The 17,031-nt window shown below is 26.7% G+C and overlaps 3 protein-coding genes across 3 annotated transcripts in view; all 3 read left to right on the top strand.

Moving 5' to 3' along the window:
* The first annotated feature begins 1,303 nt into the window (after positions 1-1,303).
* LOC126837906 (uncharacterized) lies at positions 1,304-7,110 on the top strand. The gene is made up of 17 exons (XM_050571885.1): positions 1,304-1,409; positions 2,120-2,186; positions 2,275-2,304; positions 2,397-2,450; positions 2,937-2,999; positions 3,356-3,385; positions 3,513-3,542; positions 3,631-3,657; positions 3,831-3,881; positions 4,158-4,190; positions 4,608-4,640; positions 4,830-4,919; positions 5,265-5,321; positions 6,085-6,099; positions 6,505-6,591; positions 6,706-6,738; positions 6,899-7,110. The coding sequence occupies exons 2-17, from the start codon at positions 2,126-2,128 to the stop codon at positions 7,108-7,110; spliced, it is 906 nt and encodes a 301-aa protein (XP_050427842.1). The 5' UTR covers positions 1,304-1,409; positions 2,120-2,125.
* A 1,183-nt stretch (positions 7,111-8,293) lies between these two features.
* On the top strand, positions 8,294-15,836 carry LOC126838760 (uncharacterized). Its single transcript, XM_050573439.1, has 17 exons — positions 8,294-8,372; positions 9,340-9,406; positions 10,073-10,102; positions 10,195-10,233; positions 10,483-10,545; positions 10,897-10,926; positions 11,139-11,168; positions 11,241-11,267; positions 11,386-11,436; positions 11,581-11,613; positions 13,277-13,309; positions 13,565-13,654; positions 13,973-14,029; positions 14,698-14,712; positions 15,092-15,178; positions 15,292-15,324; positions 15,464-15,836. The coding sequence occupies exons 2-17, from the start codon at positions 9,346-9,348 to the stop codon at positions 15,664-15,666; spliced, it is 882 nt and encodes a 293-aa protein (XP_050429396.1). The 5' UTR covers positions 8,294-8,372; positions 9,340-9,345; the 3' UTR covers positions 15,667-15,836.
* Positions 15,837-16,757: 921 nt separating this feature from the next.
* Positions 16,758-17,031, top strand: part of LOC126837905 (uncharacterized) — a 79,247-nt gene continuing 78,973 nt past the window's right edge. Inside the window, exon 1 of the mRNA XM_050571884.1 lies at positions 16,758-16,866. The gene's annotated coding sequence lies outside the window, so the exon portion shown is untranslated. The remainder of the gene's footprint in view (positions 16,867-17,031) is intronic.

Here is a 17,031-nt window from a genome sequence, read left to right as displayed (position 1 = left end):
TATACATCAGAAAAATATAATGTTGTAAAAGGTTAAATAAGCACGGTAGCTACAATGGTTAACTAGATTAGATTGATTAAATTTTCTAATATTATACATTCATGTGATGCTAACAATTCGATGAGCTTTCGTATCATTTAATTCAAACGTCTGGCCTTTGTTTATAGATTGAATAGAGTTAGCTTTGGCCAGGTACTTTGTTGTACAATACTGCATTTTCTGGGACTTATTACCTAGTCAAATTTAATTAGCTATTTTACATAATATAATTAAACGTTATTTAAAAATTTTAATATTTCAATTAGGGCTCGTGATACCCGCCGGGTAATACCCGTTGATTCAATTACCCGGGTATAAAAGCAACGGGTATTTTTGGATAAGTATTTTTGATGTTATTAAAGTTTCAAGTTTAAGGCAGGAAGAAAAGTACTATCAATTTTATCTTTGCGTACTTCCCCACCGGACTTCCCCTCACGTCCTAACTTTAAAACTCTTATAACTTTAAAAATAAATGTTCAAAACTGATTATGAACTTTTTTTTTCTTTTGTATGTGTTCTTCGTGATAACGTTGATGAATAGAAATGATTTTAATTTATTGACTTAGATTTTTCCTTTACCTATACACATTATCACTTACTGTTGTACTCATTTAATATAATAATTAAGTACATATATTTGTATACTTACGATAAATTTATGTTGAGTAAAATTATTACTGTAAACATTATAGTTAAAAAAACAATATAAATTTGCCGTGGATGTCTCATATACATTTCACTCTAATGGTCTATTAATGAAACAGAAAGATTTCACGCAAAGTTTGGAAAAACCCGGGTAAATGTATAATAACGGGTACCCAATGTTTGCATACCCGGTCAATACCCGAAAAACCCGGGTACCTGCTTACCCGGGTAAACGGGTATCAAGAGCCCAAATTTCAATATCTTTTAAGTTGTATAAAATTTGTAACCGATGACACATTTTTGGTAAACCGTGATAAAAAAAAAAAAATAATACTATTTCGTCCAATAATATATTTTACTTATTTAAGTGTTTTTCATTTCAAAAAGTTGGCTTAGTCATAATATTTAGGCCAAATATGAATTAAATTTCTATGACAATTGTATACATTTTCTAAATATTAGATACATGGGAGCTTGTTAAACCTATAAATAACAAGAAAATAATTTAAACCATACGTTAAAGTAATGTAATGTACACCATGAATCATACAAAAAATATTTTTAAAAAAATTAACCAGCTGTGTAAATTAAATGAACATAGTTACACTGCAAGAACACTATTATATTCTGATTTTTCGACTGAATTACAAGTCGAAAGAAGAACATTTACTTTCAAAAACTGATCAAGTCGATTATTGTCTAAGAACAACAGCGCAACTATTTTAGTAAGTATTCCTATTAAACTCTAAAAATTGTAATTACGTTAAAAATATAATGACATGATCTTAATAAGCTAAAAGTTGTAGTGTAAGAAAACAGTAATAATGTATTTGTTATTGCTAGTGATTTTTTTAAAAGGTCCTAAATGCGTAAAAAAATGTACTTTTAAAAATACTAAATTCTGCATAATATAAGTGTACAATTTTATTTTTAGCACTGAAAATGAAATTTAAAACATGCAAAAACAAATTTTATAATTTTTTTTTCAAAATTTAATTTTGATTTAAAATAAATCAGTCTAAAGTAATTTTCCAAAAGACATTCTCTTCAAAAACTTAGTCAAAGATAAAAAACGCTTGATTTTGTATGCTTTTTATTTTGGAATTTTTTATTTGACGATTATATAAAAATGCTAAAAATAAAATTGAACACGTATGTTAAGTTAAATTTAGTACTTTATTTTTTTTAAAAATATTTTTAGGATTGAAACATTTTATTTATGATGGAAAATCTAAATAATTTTGCTCTATATTCATTTTTTTAATTGAGGCAGAGGAAATATATTTTTGCTAAGAATTTTTTTTTAACGGATAAGACATTCCATTTAAAATGCTATTTTTTTTTCTCAATATTAGCATGAATAGTTTTTCTTTATATCCATCATGAGTTGACTAGGAAACATAATGCGTAGTCATGTTTTGGTTATTGTTTGCAGATAAAAATGAAACTTTTGTGTTTTTTAATAACATTTGTCCTTGTAAGTGCATCAGCAGATGAAGAAGGTAATTATTTTTTTCACAATTACAAGCTTAAAGTAAATTCAAATTTTAAAATTCGAAAATAAACCAATATTTCACTTTTTTTTTACAGCGGATTGTAAGAAGGAAGTTTTTCTTGCAAGTCAGTAATATTTTTGTTTATTAAAAAATATTTTATCAAGTTTTGAAAATAAATTGTTTTTCTTCTTCTTTTTTTTAAATTATGTATTTCAGATGCAGCCTTTAAGTGTGCTTATAATTTAACTGTGGGAGGTGGTTCTGAAGAAAGTAAGATATATATAAAATTAATATGCTAATATATAACGAATTTATAGATGTTTCGTTATGTATTATGAAAGTTTAGTGTTTATTTATAGTAAAAAGTGCACCAGATATGTAAAACCAGTGTACAGAACATTACAATTTTTACAGTAACGATTTATAATAACACTATCAAGATAATGGTAGTAGGTATGTTAATTAACATCTTATTATGTGAATAGTGCGAGGACAAGTGTATGCTTAAAACAGTTTACCTGTTTAATAGAGATGTATAAAAGATCAGGAATTAATGCATAGCTACTTATAAAAGTTTGTTTGAAGATTCTATATACACAACGCGTACTGTATATTAAATGATAACATAAAACATATTATATGAAGGTTATATAGTGTAAAGTTAAATATATTATATAATATATATTACTGTAGTTACTTAATTTGATTTGATTTCAATCTATTATAATAGTTCGAATCTATTTTTGTTTATTCTAGATGGATTGGAGTATGTAATTGAAAGAATTGTCAATACCATTTTACATACACGGAATTGTTTCGGTACTCATAATTATAACAATAATTATAATCAAAATAAAGAAATAAAAATAGAAAACAATATTTGAAAATTATATTATAATTGCAAGTCAAATTTATCTTTATGCAATTTATAGTTGATATAAATATTAGATTTTTCTCCGTACTCTAAATGTAATCTTTTTGAAAAATCACAGTTCTTAGCTCAGTCAACCTCGTCTTTTTAGTTATATATTTTATTTTATCGCCACATCTGCTTCAATTCAACTAATGTAATTTTATAAAGATTTATTAGTTTCAATTTATATAATTATAACATGTAATAATTTATAATAGAAAATTAAATTTATTATCATTAATTTAAATAATATCAATTTTAGCCAAAATCAATTATATGATCGCTGTACCGGGTAATCATTTTTGTTTTTGAAGTTACTATTACACATGTTATTTTGTACTTAAGCTTATGGTCTTCCTGTTTTTATTATAACATAAAGTTAAAGGCAATATCATTAATTTATGTAATGTTATTTTCAGAAAAAACGGATATTGTCATCGATATACCAGGTAATAATTTTCATTACACATTATGGAAGTATTTCCACACAGTTGTTTGATATTTTTTATAGACGCAAGATTTTTATTTTATTTTCAGAAAATGAACACCTGACTCTAATGAAAAGTAACCACATTTGTGTATTTTATATTTAATATACTTAACGCATATTCATTATTTATAAATACTTTGAGTATTATCTTATATACCTATTGACAAATACCAACAGGACATATTGGTTTCAATCATAAAAAATTATGTAGGTAGATTAAAATATATTATTTTTTTTTTAATTTTAGGATGCAGTTTCTACCAGTATAATATACAACGAAAAATATTAAATACATTAAGTAAATATAAAATTCAATAATTAATAATTATACATAATTACAGTTCAAAAGACAAATTATAACAAAATAAAACATAGAAGCATTTTATGATAATTCACTATTTAATATAAACCGTTTATTCAGACGTTGCTATTAGAAATAATTTAATATACAATAATATTTTTTTAAATTAATTAGTATGATTTATCTCAGTTTTAGAGTGACTGTTATGTATACGATATATAAACCGGGATATTTGAAGGCATAATTATTTGATGTTTGTTGTTTTTGTTACAGACGTTGACATTACTAGATCTTATGAAACTCAAGGTAATTACGAATTTTAGTCGTAAAGAGTCTTTGAATCTTGTTTTAGAGTTGAATTTTGCTTTACTATATTTGTTTTTTGTTTTATGAGTTAGACTTATTAACCATTTACAATACAAATTGTATGTGTTTGTAATCATCTCTTATTTAGATTATTGTTATATATTAAATTTAGTTGTATCTATGTTATATTGTCGTGAAATATTTCTATTAAAAAATTTAAATCCATTAAAAAATAATGTGCATTTATAGTTAATAAAACCTATACAACTACATATTAATATTTGCCTAATTCACATCTGAACATATTTCTTAAAGCTTCAACTACAAGGGCTATTTTCCTTGATGTAAAACGTATGAAATGTTTAAACCAGGTATTTTAATTGCATAATTATTTGATATTTGGTGTATTTGTTACAGTCATTGCTTATCCGGAAGCTGATAAAGACCAAGGTAATTACGAGTTTTTCAATAGTCTTAAATAGTCTTTAAAGCATGTTCTTCAAAGAGTTAAAATTTACTTCATTTTATTAAAATTAGTTTTACCACAGTTCTTTGAAATATATTGCAATAAAATTGTATTACAAGGAACTAAATTATTTTTTATTATTCCTAACACGGCTTACTTCATAATTTTCGCAGACTTTGGAGAATTAAATTTGGAAACACTTGCGAGCGAGAGAAGAGAATATGTTGTTAAAGCTTTGCAAAATATATTTAGACGTGAATTAGGTAAATATTATTATAGAATTATACGAATTTTAAAATATAATTATTATATATAATTTTTCTTGTAAGAAATTAAAATTTAAAATAGGCATGATTCACTACAATCTAACAAGGACACAACTTATTTTAAATATTAACAATTATCCAAACAAGTGATGATTACTAGTTTCACACCATGCAAATTATAAAACTTATTTTTGCCTTTATTTTAACAAATCAAATATTTGTATTCTTCACCATAAAGAAAAGTAGTAACTAATAAGTTCCTATTGACAATACCGATATGACATATTGGTTCATTGTATAAAATATGAAAGACAGTTAAAATATATTTTTTTTTAATTTTAGGATCCAAGTATGACAACTTTATGTCGGAACTAGAACTAAAAATAAGAGATACATTAAGTAAATATATATAATTATACAAAATTAATAACTATACATACATGTAGTTCTAATGAAAAAACTATAAAAAATCGATTGAAAGCTTGAAATCATAAAGATATATCTTTATGAATAGTAGGGAATCAGCGCATCCTAGTGATAGAAAAGTGATCTTATTTGGGCTTAGATTGATAAGCGTTATCACTCAACCTAACCTCACTTAATTCAGTTAGATTGGGTTGAGTAATAAAGCTTATTATTCTTAGCCAAAATTAGTTTACTTCTCTGCCACCAGAGGTTGGAAAAATATTTATGAAAAAATATTATATTATTTGATTTAGGGCACAGTATTTTAATTATTAGTTAAGTTTCATTCCCTAAGTATGTAAAATAAAAAGTTGGCACATTAACAAAACTTTAAAGCGTTGTTTCTCAAAAAAACACATTTTCTGGAAATAAGTGTAAACAAATATGACATGGTCAATTCTCAAGATAGGAGAACGATTCTGGAGTCAAAACGTTCAGAATTTAGATTTTTATGACAAAAAGTCCCTTTTCTCTTTTCGCCTCACATATGTTTCATGCTTATGCTTTTGATAATCATTCGAAACAAAATGTATAAACCGTTTTTACATTTATATAAACAATTTAAACATTTATACAATACTATTTTGCATTAATTAATTGGTCTAATTTTATATATAAAATGTATGTACCTGGATTTATTAAGTGCATAATGATTTGATGTTTGATGTATTTGTTACATAATTTGCTATTTCTGAAGCTGATGAAGTCCAAGGTAATTACGAATTTTAATCATCAAAAGTCTTTAAAACTTGTTTTAGAGTTTAAATTCATATGATTTAATGTTTTATGCCAAACAATAATTTTAATAAAATAAGTATTTTGTTGAGAAGAGAGAATGCGAGACTTAGTAACGATTTATGTGTTTTGAACGTTATGTTTGTAAATAAATTTCACAAACCAATTATAATTATAGTTATGTGTTATAACATTTTTGAGGTTTTAAGTACAGAAATAATGCACACGTTGAGTTTTATCAATAATGACTGGTTCTATAAGAAATTAAATATATCACGATTCTTCGAAATGCAATGCAATATTTATGTAACACAAGCAATTAAAATATTTTTTATACTTATTATTAGTTCTCAACAAAGTCATTTGATAATTAATTTTGTAGATTTGGGACGCTTAAATATAACAACCCTTATAGAAGAAAGAAGAGTTACTGGAACTTCTTTAGAAAATACATTCACACGTGTAATAGGTAAATATTTTTATAGAGTTGTATGGGTTTTAGAGTGCATGTTTTATTATATCAAACCTAATACATACTATGGTTTATTAACTGCATAACTATTTTATGTATTAATTGTTACAGGAAGGAATAGTCCTGAAGTTGCTGAAGTTCAATGTAATTACCAATTTTTCGTTATTCGTAAATAGCTTTTAAATCCTGTTTATGAGTTAAAATTTGCTTTATTTTATTTTTACTACAATATTATTAAAAAGTAGTTAGTAAGCTCATTTTTAACAAAATTAAAAAAAAAAACATTTTTTTAAAACTTTTTCAGATGAATCTTATAATTTGTCTAAAAGAGGTATACCTTTATTACGGTTTTGTCGATTGATGGGATTATACATAAGTACACAAAATCCAACAGAATACATAAGAAAGCTTCAGACTAACTACAATAGTAATACTTGTACTCTATGGGATGGAAGAAACGAGAAAATATTTAGAAAAATTGATGGAGTATGGAAACAATTCAGTACAACTACTTGAGGAGCAGTTCATATAATTTATACCAGGAATCAATGATACAAGTGTTTTAAAATTATTTAAAATTATTTAATACTATTGTTATTTTAATGTATAAATACTTTCATATTGCACTAATATCCTATTTCATATTGCACTAATCGGTGTCAATAAATTTTATATACTTCATAATAAACACATTTACTCACGATTAAAATCACATTTGTTCCTTTTGTGTAGATTTAAACAGACACTCAATCCTTTTTACCATATTATACATAATTTAATTCGAAACATTTTTAAAAATAAAAATGCACTTATCCTCTTCATTTATCAGGTCATTCCGCACCCCATCCATCTATATCTGTCTAAGACGTCAATGTGGTCTTCTTTCTTATCTTGGAGTTATTGAATCATAGAACCGTTGCCAAAGAACTCACATATCAATACAGAATTGAAAGCAGACCATCCTGAATAGTCCACATTAATATATCAAGATGTACCAGTTTTAGGTTTAAATTTAATTCATATATTTTTTTTAACTTCATTTACGGTGTACCAGATGATGTGAGGAATGATTATTATTTTCCGTAGCCACCAATGTCTACCCGAACGCCATGTGAAATATAATCATTTGACACAATAGTTTATTACATATTATCTATAAATCACACCTGCAAAAGCGCTTGATTTTATTCTGGTTGTATTGCAGAGTAATGTCACTGGTTATAGATATACTAGAGATAGCTCTCTGCTAAAAAAAATAAACGCCTCGTTGCTAATTTGTAAGTTTTATTATAATTGTATAGTTGATACATGTTCGTTTTTTATTCGTAAGTACTAGGTACGACCGTCTTTTCCTTAAATAATTTTTATTTAAGTTGTTATATAAAAAATACAAAACTTAACAGATTGTGCGACGCTTTTCGTGTGTACACAAATATATATAAAATACCAACAACAAACGCGGTAAGTACATACGAACAAGTGACAATACCTTGAATTTTCAATAAAATACCAATTTGGTTATTTTCTTAGATGCATGGGCGATTGCAAAACCTGTTAATAAGAAGAAAATAATTTTAACTTTGCGTTGAAGTAATGTATGTGCACCACAAATCATATTACAGAAAATAAAGAATGAGCCAGTTGTGTAAACAAATGAACATAGTAACACTGCAATAACTTATTAGATTTTGATTTTTCGATCGAATTATAAGTCGCAAGAAGCACATTAAGTTGTACAAGCTGATTAAGTCGATCATTGTCTAAGAAAATCAGTTTTAGTAAGTATTCCTATCAAACTCTAAAAATTGTAATTACGATATATCTAAATTGGCGTTAAATAAAATAAGCCAAAAGTTATAAGAAAACAGTAATAGGTATTTTTTATTGCTAGTGATTTTTTTATAGGGTCTTAACAGCGTCCATTAACAACGTTTTTGAGCGAAGGATTTTCTTATAAATTTGTTTAATAAAACCTCATTACATATATTGCGTTTTACACAATCCACATTTTGTAGAGAATTCTATAAAAGATTTAAAATGTATTCATTATTTGGCTTGATGTATACTGTAGAGTGTAGTGGAAGAGGGCAATCTTTGATATAGTACTCGAAATACCTTACAAAAGTAGAGTCTTGGCGGTTACAAACCTAAAGTAAAAAAGAAAAATATATATATATATTTCGTCAAACAAGTAATATTCAGCAAAATGATTTAAGTTTTTTAAAATAATTCAAATAATGTATGAACTACAAAACTAAACTTTTGTAGCAAACTAAAGTCTGCATAATATACGTATACAAATATTTTATTTGTAAATTTTTTTTATATTTACTTAAAATTAAATTTAAAAATAAATACAAATGTTATAATATGTTTTTACTAGAGTTTGATTTAGTTGTAAAATAAACTAGTCTATAATGAGGCAAATATAATTTTTTCAAACAATTTTATTGTTCACTTTAAAAATTAAGTTTGAAGCTAAAAAAAAACTTGTTTTTAAATGATTTTAATTTTGAAACTTTATTTTTGTGATTTATTTATTTGTTTTTTATACATTTTGTTTTGATTTATTTTCTAAGAACTTTTTTTTTAACCGATATGCATTGAAAAATGTATTCCATGAAAAAATTCCATTTAAAATTCTATCCTCTTTCCACAATACAACTATGAATAGTTTTGTTTTAAATCCATCATGGGTTGAGTAAAAAGCATAATGCTTAGTCATGTTTTGGTTATTATTTCCAGATAAAAATGAAACTTTTGTGTTTTTTACTAACATTTGTACTTGTAAGTGCTTTGGCAGATGAAGAAGGTAATTATTCTGGTTTCACAATATTAAAAACTTAAAGTAGTTCAAAATTTGAAAATTCGAAAAAAACCCATATTTCACTTTTGACATTTTTATGCCTTTGCTATGGCACACACACGGAAAATCGACACCGACACCACTTATCATAACGACACCGGTTATCATAACGAAAAATAACAGCTGATTTATCTGTTTAGATATGAGAGATAACAGATAACAGATAACAGATATGGTTATTACTTTAGAACACAACAGGAAAAATCGACACCGACACCGGTTATAATAACGAAAAATAACAGCTGATTTATCTGATAAGAGAGATAAGAGATAAGGGAAGGGTGTTAAAGTTGGGGGGTAATAGATAGGGGGTGAATATAAGGGGCCAGATATTATGAAAACACTAAAATATTAGCCAGAAACTTGATGTTTACTAACCACCTTAGATACATAAAAACGTATCCCGTGGTGTTGCGGACTCGTACGCAAGCTATATAATACCTTTTTTTAATAAATTTAGAAAATATTTTAACTGTTGTAGCAGGTAAGCCCAGGTTAGGTTAAGTATAAATTTGATTTGTGTATTTATTGAGGGGGGGGTGTACCAAATTTAGTAATCAAATTAGTAATTTATATATAAATTAATCTGGCTATTATTTCATGTTTTTACAGCGGAATGTAAGAAGCAAATTTTACTTGCAAGTCAGTAATATTTTTGTTTAATAAAAAAAATATTTTTCAAGTTTTTAAAATTCACTGATTTTAGAGATATTTTATTAAATTATTTGTTACAGATGCAGCCTTTAAGCGTGCTTATCATTTATCTAGAGGAGGTAATTCTGTAGGAAGAAGATATATTTAAAATAATTATGCTAATATATAATTGTTTCGTTATGTGTACCTAATTGTCAAGTTATTAACATCGATTTTTAAAAACCTGATCTAGCGAATTGCTTAAAGTTAATTGGCTACTGATTAAAGCATGGTTAAATATTATTTTAAAGATTTATATATATGGTACCTCATTTGATTTTATTTCAATCGTTTAGAGTATAGCGCAAATATATTTTTGTTTATTCTAGATGTATTGGAACGTGTAATTGAATCAATGGTCAATTTCACTTTACATATACGGAATTCTTTCGGTAGTCATAAAGATAATTAAAATAAATAAATCCAAGTAGAAAAAAATATTTTATCATTATACAACAATTGCAACTCAAATTTAACACTATAAAATTGATAAGTGATATAAATATTAGATTTTTCGCCGAAATCTAAATGGAATCTTGATGAAAAAATAACCTCTTCTTGTTAAGTATTATATTTTATTCGTATCATTACATTTGCTTCAATTTAGCCATTGTTTTTTCATTAAGATTTCCAAGTCTACCTAATATAGTTTTTTTCTACTTTGACTTTTCAATTTATGTAATTATATAATGTAATAATTTATAACATCATATTAAACAGAATTTATGTAATACCAATTTCAGCCAAAATGAATTTTAAGATCGCTGTACCGGGTAATAATTTTTTGTTAAATTTAATGAAAATATTTCTAATATTTCATTCCTTTAGAATTTTCCAAAGAGATTACTATCGTATTGAATTTACAGTGGAGCATATTTCTTCCAAATTAATAATATTACATATGTTATTTTCTACTTAGAGCTTAGTCTTCCTGTTTATAATATATAAATACAATATCATTAATTTATGTAATTGTTACATTTAGACAAACTGGAAATTATTAATGATATACCAGGTAATAATGGAAATGTTTCCACGCAGTTGTCTGATATTCTTTATGCAAGCATGAACTTTGTTTTCTTTTTAGGCGATGAAGACCTTTCTCCAATGAAAAGTAACCACATTTGAATAATCATATGTACCCATTAACAAATACCAAAAGGACATATTAGTTTCAATCATATACAAATATGTAGGTAGATTAAAATATATTATGTTGTATTAAATTTTAGAATGCAGTTACTACCAGTATAATATACAGCGAGGCATAATAGATACACTAAGTAAATATAAAATTTACAAAATTGTTATTTATACATATTTGTAGTTAAAAAAAACAAATATCAAAGATTCGATTAAAAGCAAAGTGCTACGTATGATTTGATAATTAATCGTTCATAATTTGATGTTAAATGTATTTGTTACAGACGTTGTTATTACTGGATCTGATGATGTCCAAGGTAATAACAGAACACAACTATCTAGTTTGTTAAAATAAAGTCATACAAAAGTAATAGAATATGCATGGTTTCCGTATTGAACAGCCATTTGTATTACATGAAAGTATGTGTTAGTAACCGTCATTTATTTGGATAAGTGTTGAACTTTAAAATTAGTTGTATCCATTTAGTATTGCAGTGAATTATTTATATTATAACATTAAAATCCTTATAAAAAAGTTTTTCAGCCGAGTCTGCAACCACGAAAGAGCATTTTCATGTCCCGTTGAAGTACCGAATAAATATAGATTAGTTGTGAAATTATAATTAAAAAAAAAAAATTACATGGAGCTTCCAGTTACAGCATAAGCCAAGGAGATTAAAAAATTGTGCACAATCATGTTTCTGGCTAAAATTGTAGTGTTTATTATCTGGCCAAAAGTAACTTAACATAGTTTAATATATAGAGAATTAAACTATTTTGAATTTATTATTTAGTTCTAATTTGAACGTTGAACGTACAACATATCTCTTATCTCATATCAGATAACAGCGTAACGCTTTTTTTGGTAACACTTTTTTTCGGTTATGTACCGGCTAATTCTCACCCCTATCTCCCACCCCTATCACTCACCCCTATCTCATATCAGATAACAGCGTAACACTTTTTTCGTTACGCTTTTTTGGTAACACTTTTTTTCGGTTATGCACCGGCTAATTATCACCCCCAACCCCATTCCTATTCCCACCCCCAACCTCATCATCAACCCCATTTCTTTTTTCGTTACGCCTTTTTCGTTACGCCTTTTTTGTTACGCCTTTTTCGTTACGCCTTTTTGACACTTTCATGTCTTAGCTCTGGCACATAACCCTGGCAAATAACCGAAAAAAGCGTTACCAAAAGAGCGTAACGAAAATATTGTAACGAAAATATTATAACGAAAATATTGTAACGAAAAGAGCGTTACCAAAAAAATAAATGGGGATGAAGATGAGGTTGGGGGTGGGAATGGGAATGGGGTTGGGGGTGAGAATTAGCCGGTGCATAACCGAAAAAAAATGTTACCAAAAAAAGCGTTACGCTGTGACACTACGAAGCGACGACGAAAGACAATTATCGGAAAGACCATTTCGGATCCATTTCGAATGTTAATCTGTTACGCTGTTATCTGATATAAGATAAGAGATATGTTGTACGTTCAACGTTCAAAATAGAACTAAATAATAAATTCAAAATAGTTTAATTCTCTATGTTAAGTTACTTTTGGCCAGATAATAAACACTACAATTTTAGCCAGAAACTTGATTGTACATAATTTTTTAAACTCCTTGGCCTTATGCTGTAACTGGAAGCACTATGTAATTTTTTTTTTTAAATTATAATTCCACAACTAATCTAAATGTATTCGGTACTTCAACGAGACATGAAAATGCTCTTTCGTGGTTGCACACTCGGCTGAAAAACTTTTTTTTCGTTACGCTCTTTTGGTAACGCTTTTTTCGGATATTTGCCAGGGTTATGTGCCAGAGCTAAGACATGAAAATGTCAAAAAATGTATATTAATAGTTAACTAAACCTATACAACTAAATAACACGAATTTTTTTCTGTCATGTAAAATATAAAATGTATAAACCAGGTTTTTTAACTCCAAAATGATTTGATGTATGTTGTGATTGTTACAGTCATTGCTTATCCTGAAGCTGATGAAGGCCAAGGTAATTACGAATTTTCCCATAGTCATAACTAGCCTTTAAAGCGTGACACCAAAGTTAATGTGTAATAAGATCTTTGGGATTTCAAGTGTAGAAAGTATACATTCGTTGATTTTCAACTATAATGACAGGTTTTACAAAAAATTAGTTATGTAACAGTTCTTTGAAATATAATCCTATTTCCTATAACAATGTATCACAAGTAATTAAATATTATTTTTTATTGTTCGTAACACTGCCATTTAATTATCTTCGCAGATTTTGGAGAACTAAATTTGGAAACTCTTGGAAACGAGAGAAGAGAATATGTTGCTCAAGCTTTAAGAAGTATGTTTAGGCGTGAATTAGGTAAATATTATCATGGAATTGTACGGACTTTGAACTAAATTTAAATAAAATTTTTTTTAAGGAATTAAATTTTTAAATAGGAATTTTTACACATACTTTCTTGTATGTATACAATTAGTATAGCTGTACATTACGGACACTATACATATTCTATTTATTTTTTATGACTTTATTTTAACAAATAAAATATGTGTGATCTATACCATGTAAAATAGTAGTAACTAGCAAGATCCCATTAACAAATACCACTATAGTTTATTGTTTTCAATCATAACAAATATGTAGGAAAATAAAAATGTATTTTGTTTTTAATTTTAGGACCCATGTATGACAGCTTTATGTCGGAGCTAGAACTAAAAATAAGAGATACATTAAGTAAATATAAAATTTAAAAAACTATAAAAAACAGATATAAAGTTTAAAGTCATAAGGCTAAACATGAGTAGTAGGTGGAATACTCTGGCCCAGTGCAGCACCTCTTAGCGATAGAAAAGTGAACGTTTTAAGGCTTCAAATAATAAGCGTCATCACTAAACCTAACCTAACTTAATCCATCTGAGAAGAGTTAAGAGATAACAACAAGAATATAATGAGACGAGTGCTAATATTGTCAAAGAAGAATAAGGATTTTATCTATTATAGTTGTACACTTCAAATATCTTTCCTCATATCAGTCATCATTTGTATATATACATTTATTTAGTGTGTCTTGGGAACAATGTTACGTCTTAACTCTTCTCAGTTAGATTAAATGCGGTTAGGTTGAGTTAACACGGTTATTAATTGCAGGCAAAATTAATTCACTTTTCTACCACCAAAAGGCTCAGCTGAGGAGCCAGGGGGCCCACCCACTTCTTATATGTGAAGTGAAATAGGAAATTTAACAATTATTCAATAATATTTTGCATTAATAATTTGGTCTAATTTATTTCAATTTTAACGTGACTGTTATTTATAGAATATAATATATATATACCCAACTTAATAATTGCATAATGATTTGATTTTTGATGTATTTGTTTCATAATTTGCTAATTCTAAAGCTGACGAAGTTCAAGGTAATTACGAATTTTTCAATAGTCTTAAATAGTCTTTAAGGCATGCTCTTCAAAGAGTTGAAATTTACTTCATTTTATTAAAATGAGTAGAGAGAGACTGTGAGACTTAGTAACAATTTATGTATTTTAAACGTTGTTTGTAAATCAATTTCGCAAACAAATTATAATTGTAATTTTGTGTTATAACATCTGTGAGATTTTAAGTATAGAAAAAAAAACATATGTTGAGTTTTAACACTAATGACTGGTTGTACAAAAAAATAGTTATATCACAATTCTTTATAATGTAATGCAATATTTATGTACCACGAGCAACTAAAATATAATTAGTGTTTTATTATTTCTTTTTAACACAGTTATTTAATAATTATTTCCGTAGATTTGGGAGGATTAAATTTGACATCCCTCGCAGAAAAAAGAAGAGTTACTGGAACTTCTTTAGAAAATACAATCACACGTGTATTAGGTAAATATTTATATAGAGTTGTATGAGTTTTAAAGTAACTGTTACATTATACAAAATCTATAATATAAAGCATGTTTAACTAAATGCATAATTATCTGATGTATTTGTTACAGGAAAGGTTATTCCTGATGTTGCTGAAGTCCAATGTAAATACCAATGTTTTGTTAGTCGTCAATAGCCTTTAAATCTTGTTTTAGAATTGAAATTTGCTTTATTTTATCTATATTTAATGTTACATATTACTAGTAACTAGTAAGCTAATTTTAGTAAATTTTAATTTTTTAGATGAATCTTATAACTTTTCCAAAGACTGTGTACCTTTATTTCGGATGTGTCGATTGATGGCGTTATACATAAGTACACAATATCCAACATCATACATAAGAAAGCTTCAGACTAACTCTAAGAATAACTCTTGTACCTTATGGGATGGAAGAAAAGAGAAAATATTTAGAAAAATTAATGGCATATGGGAGCACATGGCATAGATAATACAGTACAACTACTCGAGGAGCAAGTAGAGAAGCAATCAATGGGATAAGACTTCTACATAATTTAATATCATAGTTATTAGATTGTAATAATATTTTTCGTATTGCAATAATAGCTCAATTAATTTAATATATTTCACAATAAACACTTTTCGGGATTAAAATCACATATGTTGAATATTTGTAAATTTAAACCGATTCTTAATCCTTTTTACCATATAGTACATAATTTAATGCGAAACATTTTTATAAATAAAATTGTACTTATCCTCTAAATAGAATTGTGCTTAGCTTACTTTTTTACTTTCTCTGTTTAGTTAAAATCGAACGACGGAGTATAAGCAACCAGTAAAATAATATATAAAGACTTTCACATAAATAAACTCTTCTTTTTTCTATCATTTGTAATAATTTGTCTTGGCTCTTGCACCATATTTCTGTCCAGCTAATGTTCCAATTGTCAATTTTTTTATTTAAACAGTTGAAATACATTGGTACTATTTTAACTGAAAAAAATAATAAAAGTTATCCGCCCCAAAAAAAAAAAAAAACTAAAATCCACTGCGTTCAGTTATAAAAAGAACACTGTAGGGAAAAGAACAGTGGGCTGTAACACACTATTTTTTTTTAAATTTATACAAATATAAGAGTGTATTTAAAAATTCACTAATTTTTACTCATTCAATTACATATTAAGCGTAGACATAGTATTATTTATTTATTTCATGACATTTTGGTTTGCCTTCTTTTGCCCCTAAGTACAGTAATCATTTTTAACAGAATTTCAGTTTGAGTTCAGCGGCCTTCAGAACTTATAAATTGATGTAAAATATTTAAAAAAATTGGTTAAAATGTATTAGTTTATGTGAGGTAATTTTTATTTCAGCCCACTGTGCGGCGGTTAAACGACCATCACACGTCAGTGTATCTATAATATATTATTATATTATATATATTATATCTATATACACATAGGTGACAAAAGAAAAATACTATTCTCTGCGTTGAAGTAATGTATGTGTACCCCACAAAAAAAAAAAAATAATAACCAGCTGTGTAATTAAACGAACATAGTTACACTGCAAAATCGTATTACATATTGGTTTTACGGTAGAAATATAAGTCGCAAGAAGCCCATATAGTTTCAAAAGTTGTTCAAGTCGATAATTGTCTAAGAAAATCAGCTCAACAATTTTAGTAAGTATTCATATGAAACTCTAAAAATTGTAATTACGCTAAAACCAAAATGGTATTATCTTAATTAGCCAGCAGTTATAGTGTATAAAAAACAGTATTTTTTAGTGCTAGTGATTTTTGTATAGGATCCTAACAGAATGATTTTCTTATACATTTTACACAAAC

This window comes from Adelges cooleyi, unplaced genomic scaffold, assembly GCF_023614345.1.
Source record: "Adelges cooleyi isolate 19-005CV unplaced genomic scaffold, UGA_ACOO_1.1 ACOO_flye_CR_arks_rails_tigmint_CR_PRNA_30, whole genome shotgun sequence".
NCBI lineage: Eukaryota > Metazoa > Arthropoda > Insecta > Hemiptera > Adelgidae > Adelges > Adelges cooleyi.
This window is presented reverse-complemented; position numbering and strand designations above follow the sequence as displayed.

What these genes read in the sequence shown, in the direction of transcription:
- LOC126837906 (XM_050571885.1), top strand. Translation starts at nt 2,126, where the DNA reads ATGAAACTTTTGTGTTTTTTAATAACATTTGTCCTTGTAAGTGCATCA. An exon ending in TACATTCACACGTGTAATAG is followed by an intron (nt 6,592 to 6,705) that starts GTAAATATTTTT and finishes TAATTGTTACAG; the next exon opens with GAAGGAATAGTCCTGAAGTT. An exon ending in TGAAGTTGCTGAAGTTCAAT is followed by an intron (nt 6,739 to 6,898) that starts GTAATTACCAAT and finishes AAACTTTTTCAG; the next exon opens with ATGAATCTTATAATTTGTCT.
- LOC126838760 (XM_050573439.1), top strand. Translation starts at nt 9,346, where the DNA reads ATGAAACTTTTGTGTTTTTTACTAACATTTGTACTTGTAAGTGCTTTG. An exon ending in ACATATACGGAATTCTTTCG is followed by an intron (nt 10,546 to 10,896) that starts GTAGTCATAAAG and finishes TACCAATTTCAG; the next exon opens with CCAAAATGAATTTTAAGATC. An exon ending in AGGCATAATAGATACACTAA is followed by an intron (nt 11,437 to 11,580) that starts GTAAATATAAAA and finishes TATTTGTTACAG; the next exon opens with ACGTTGTTATTACTGGATCT.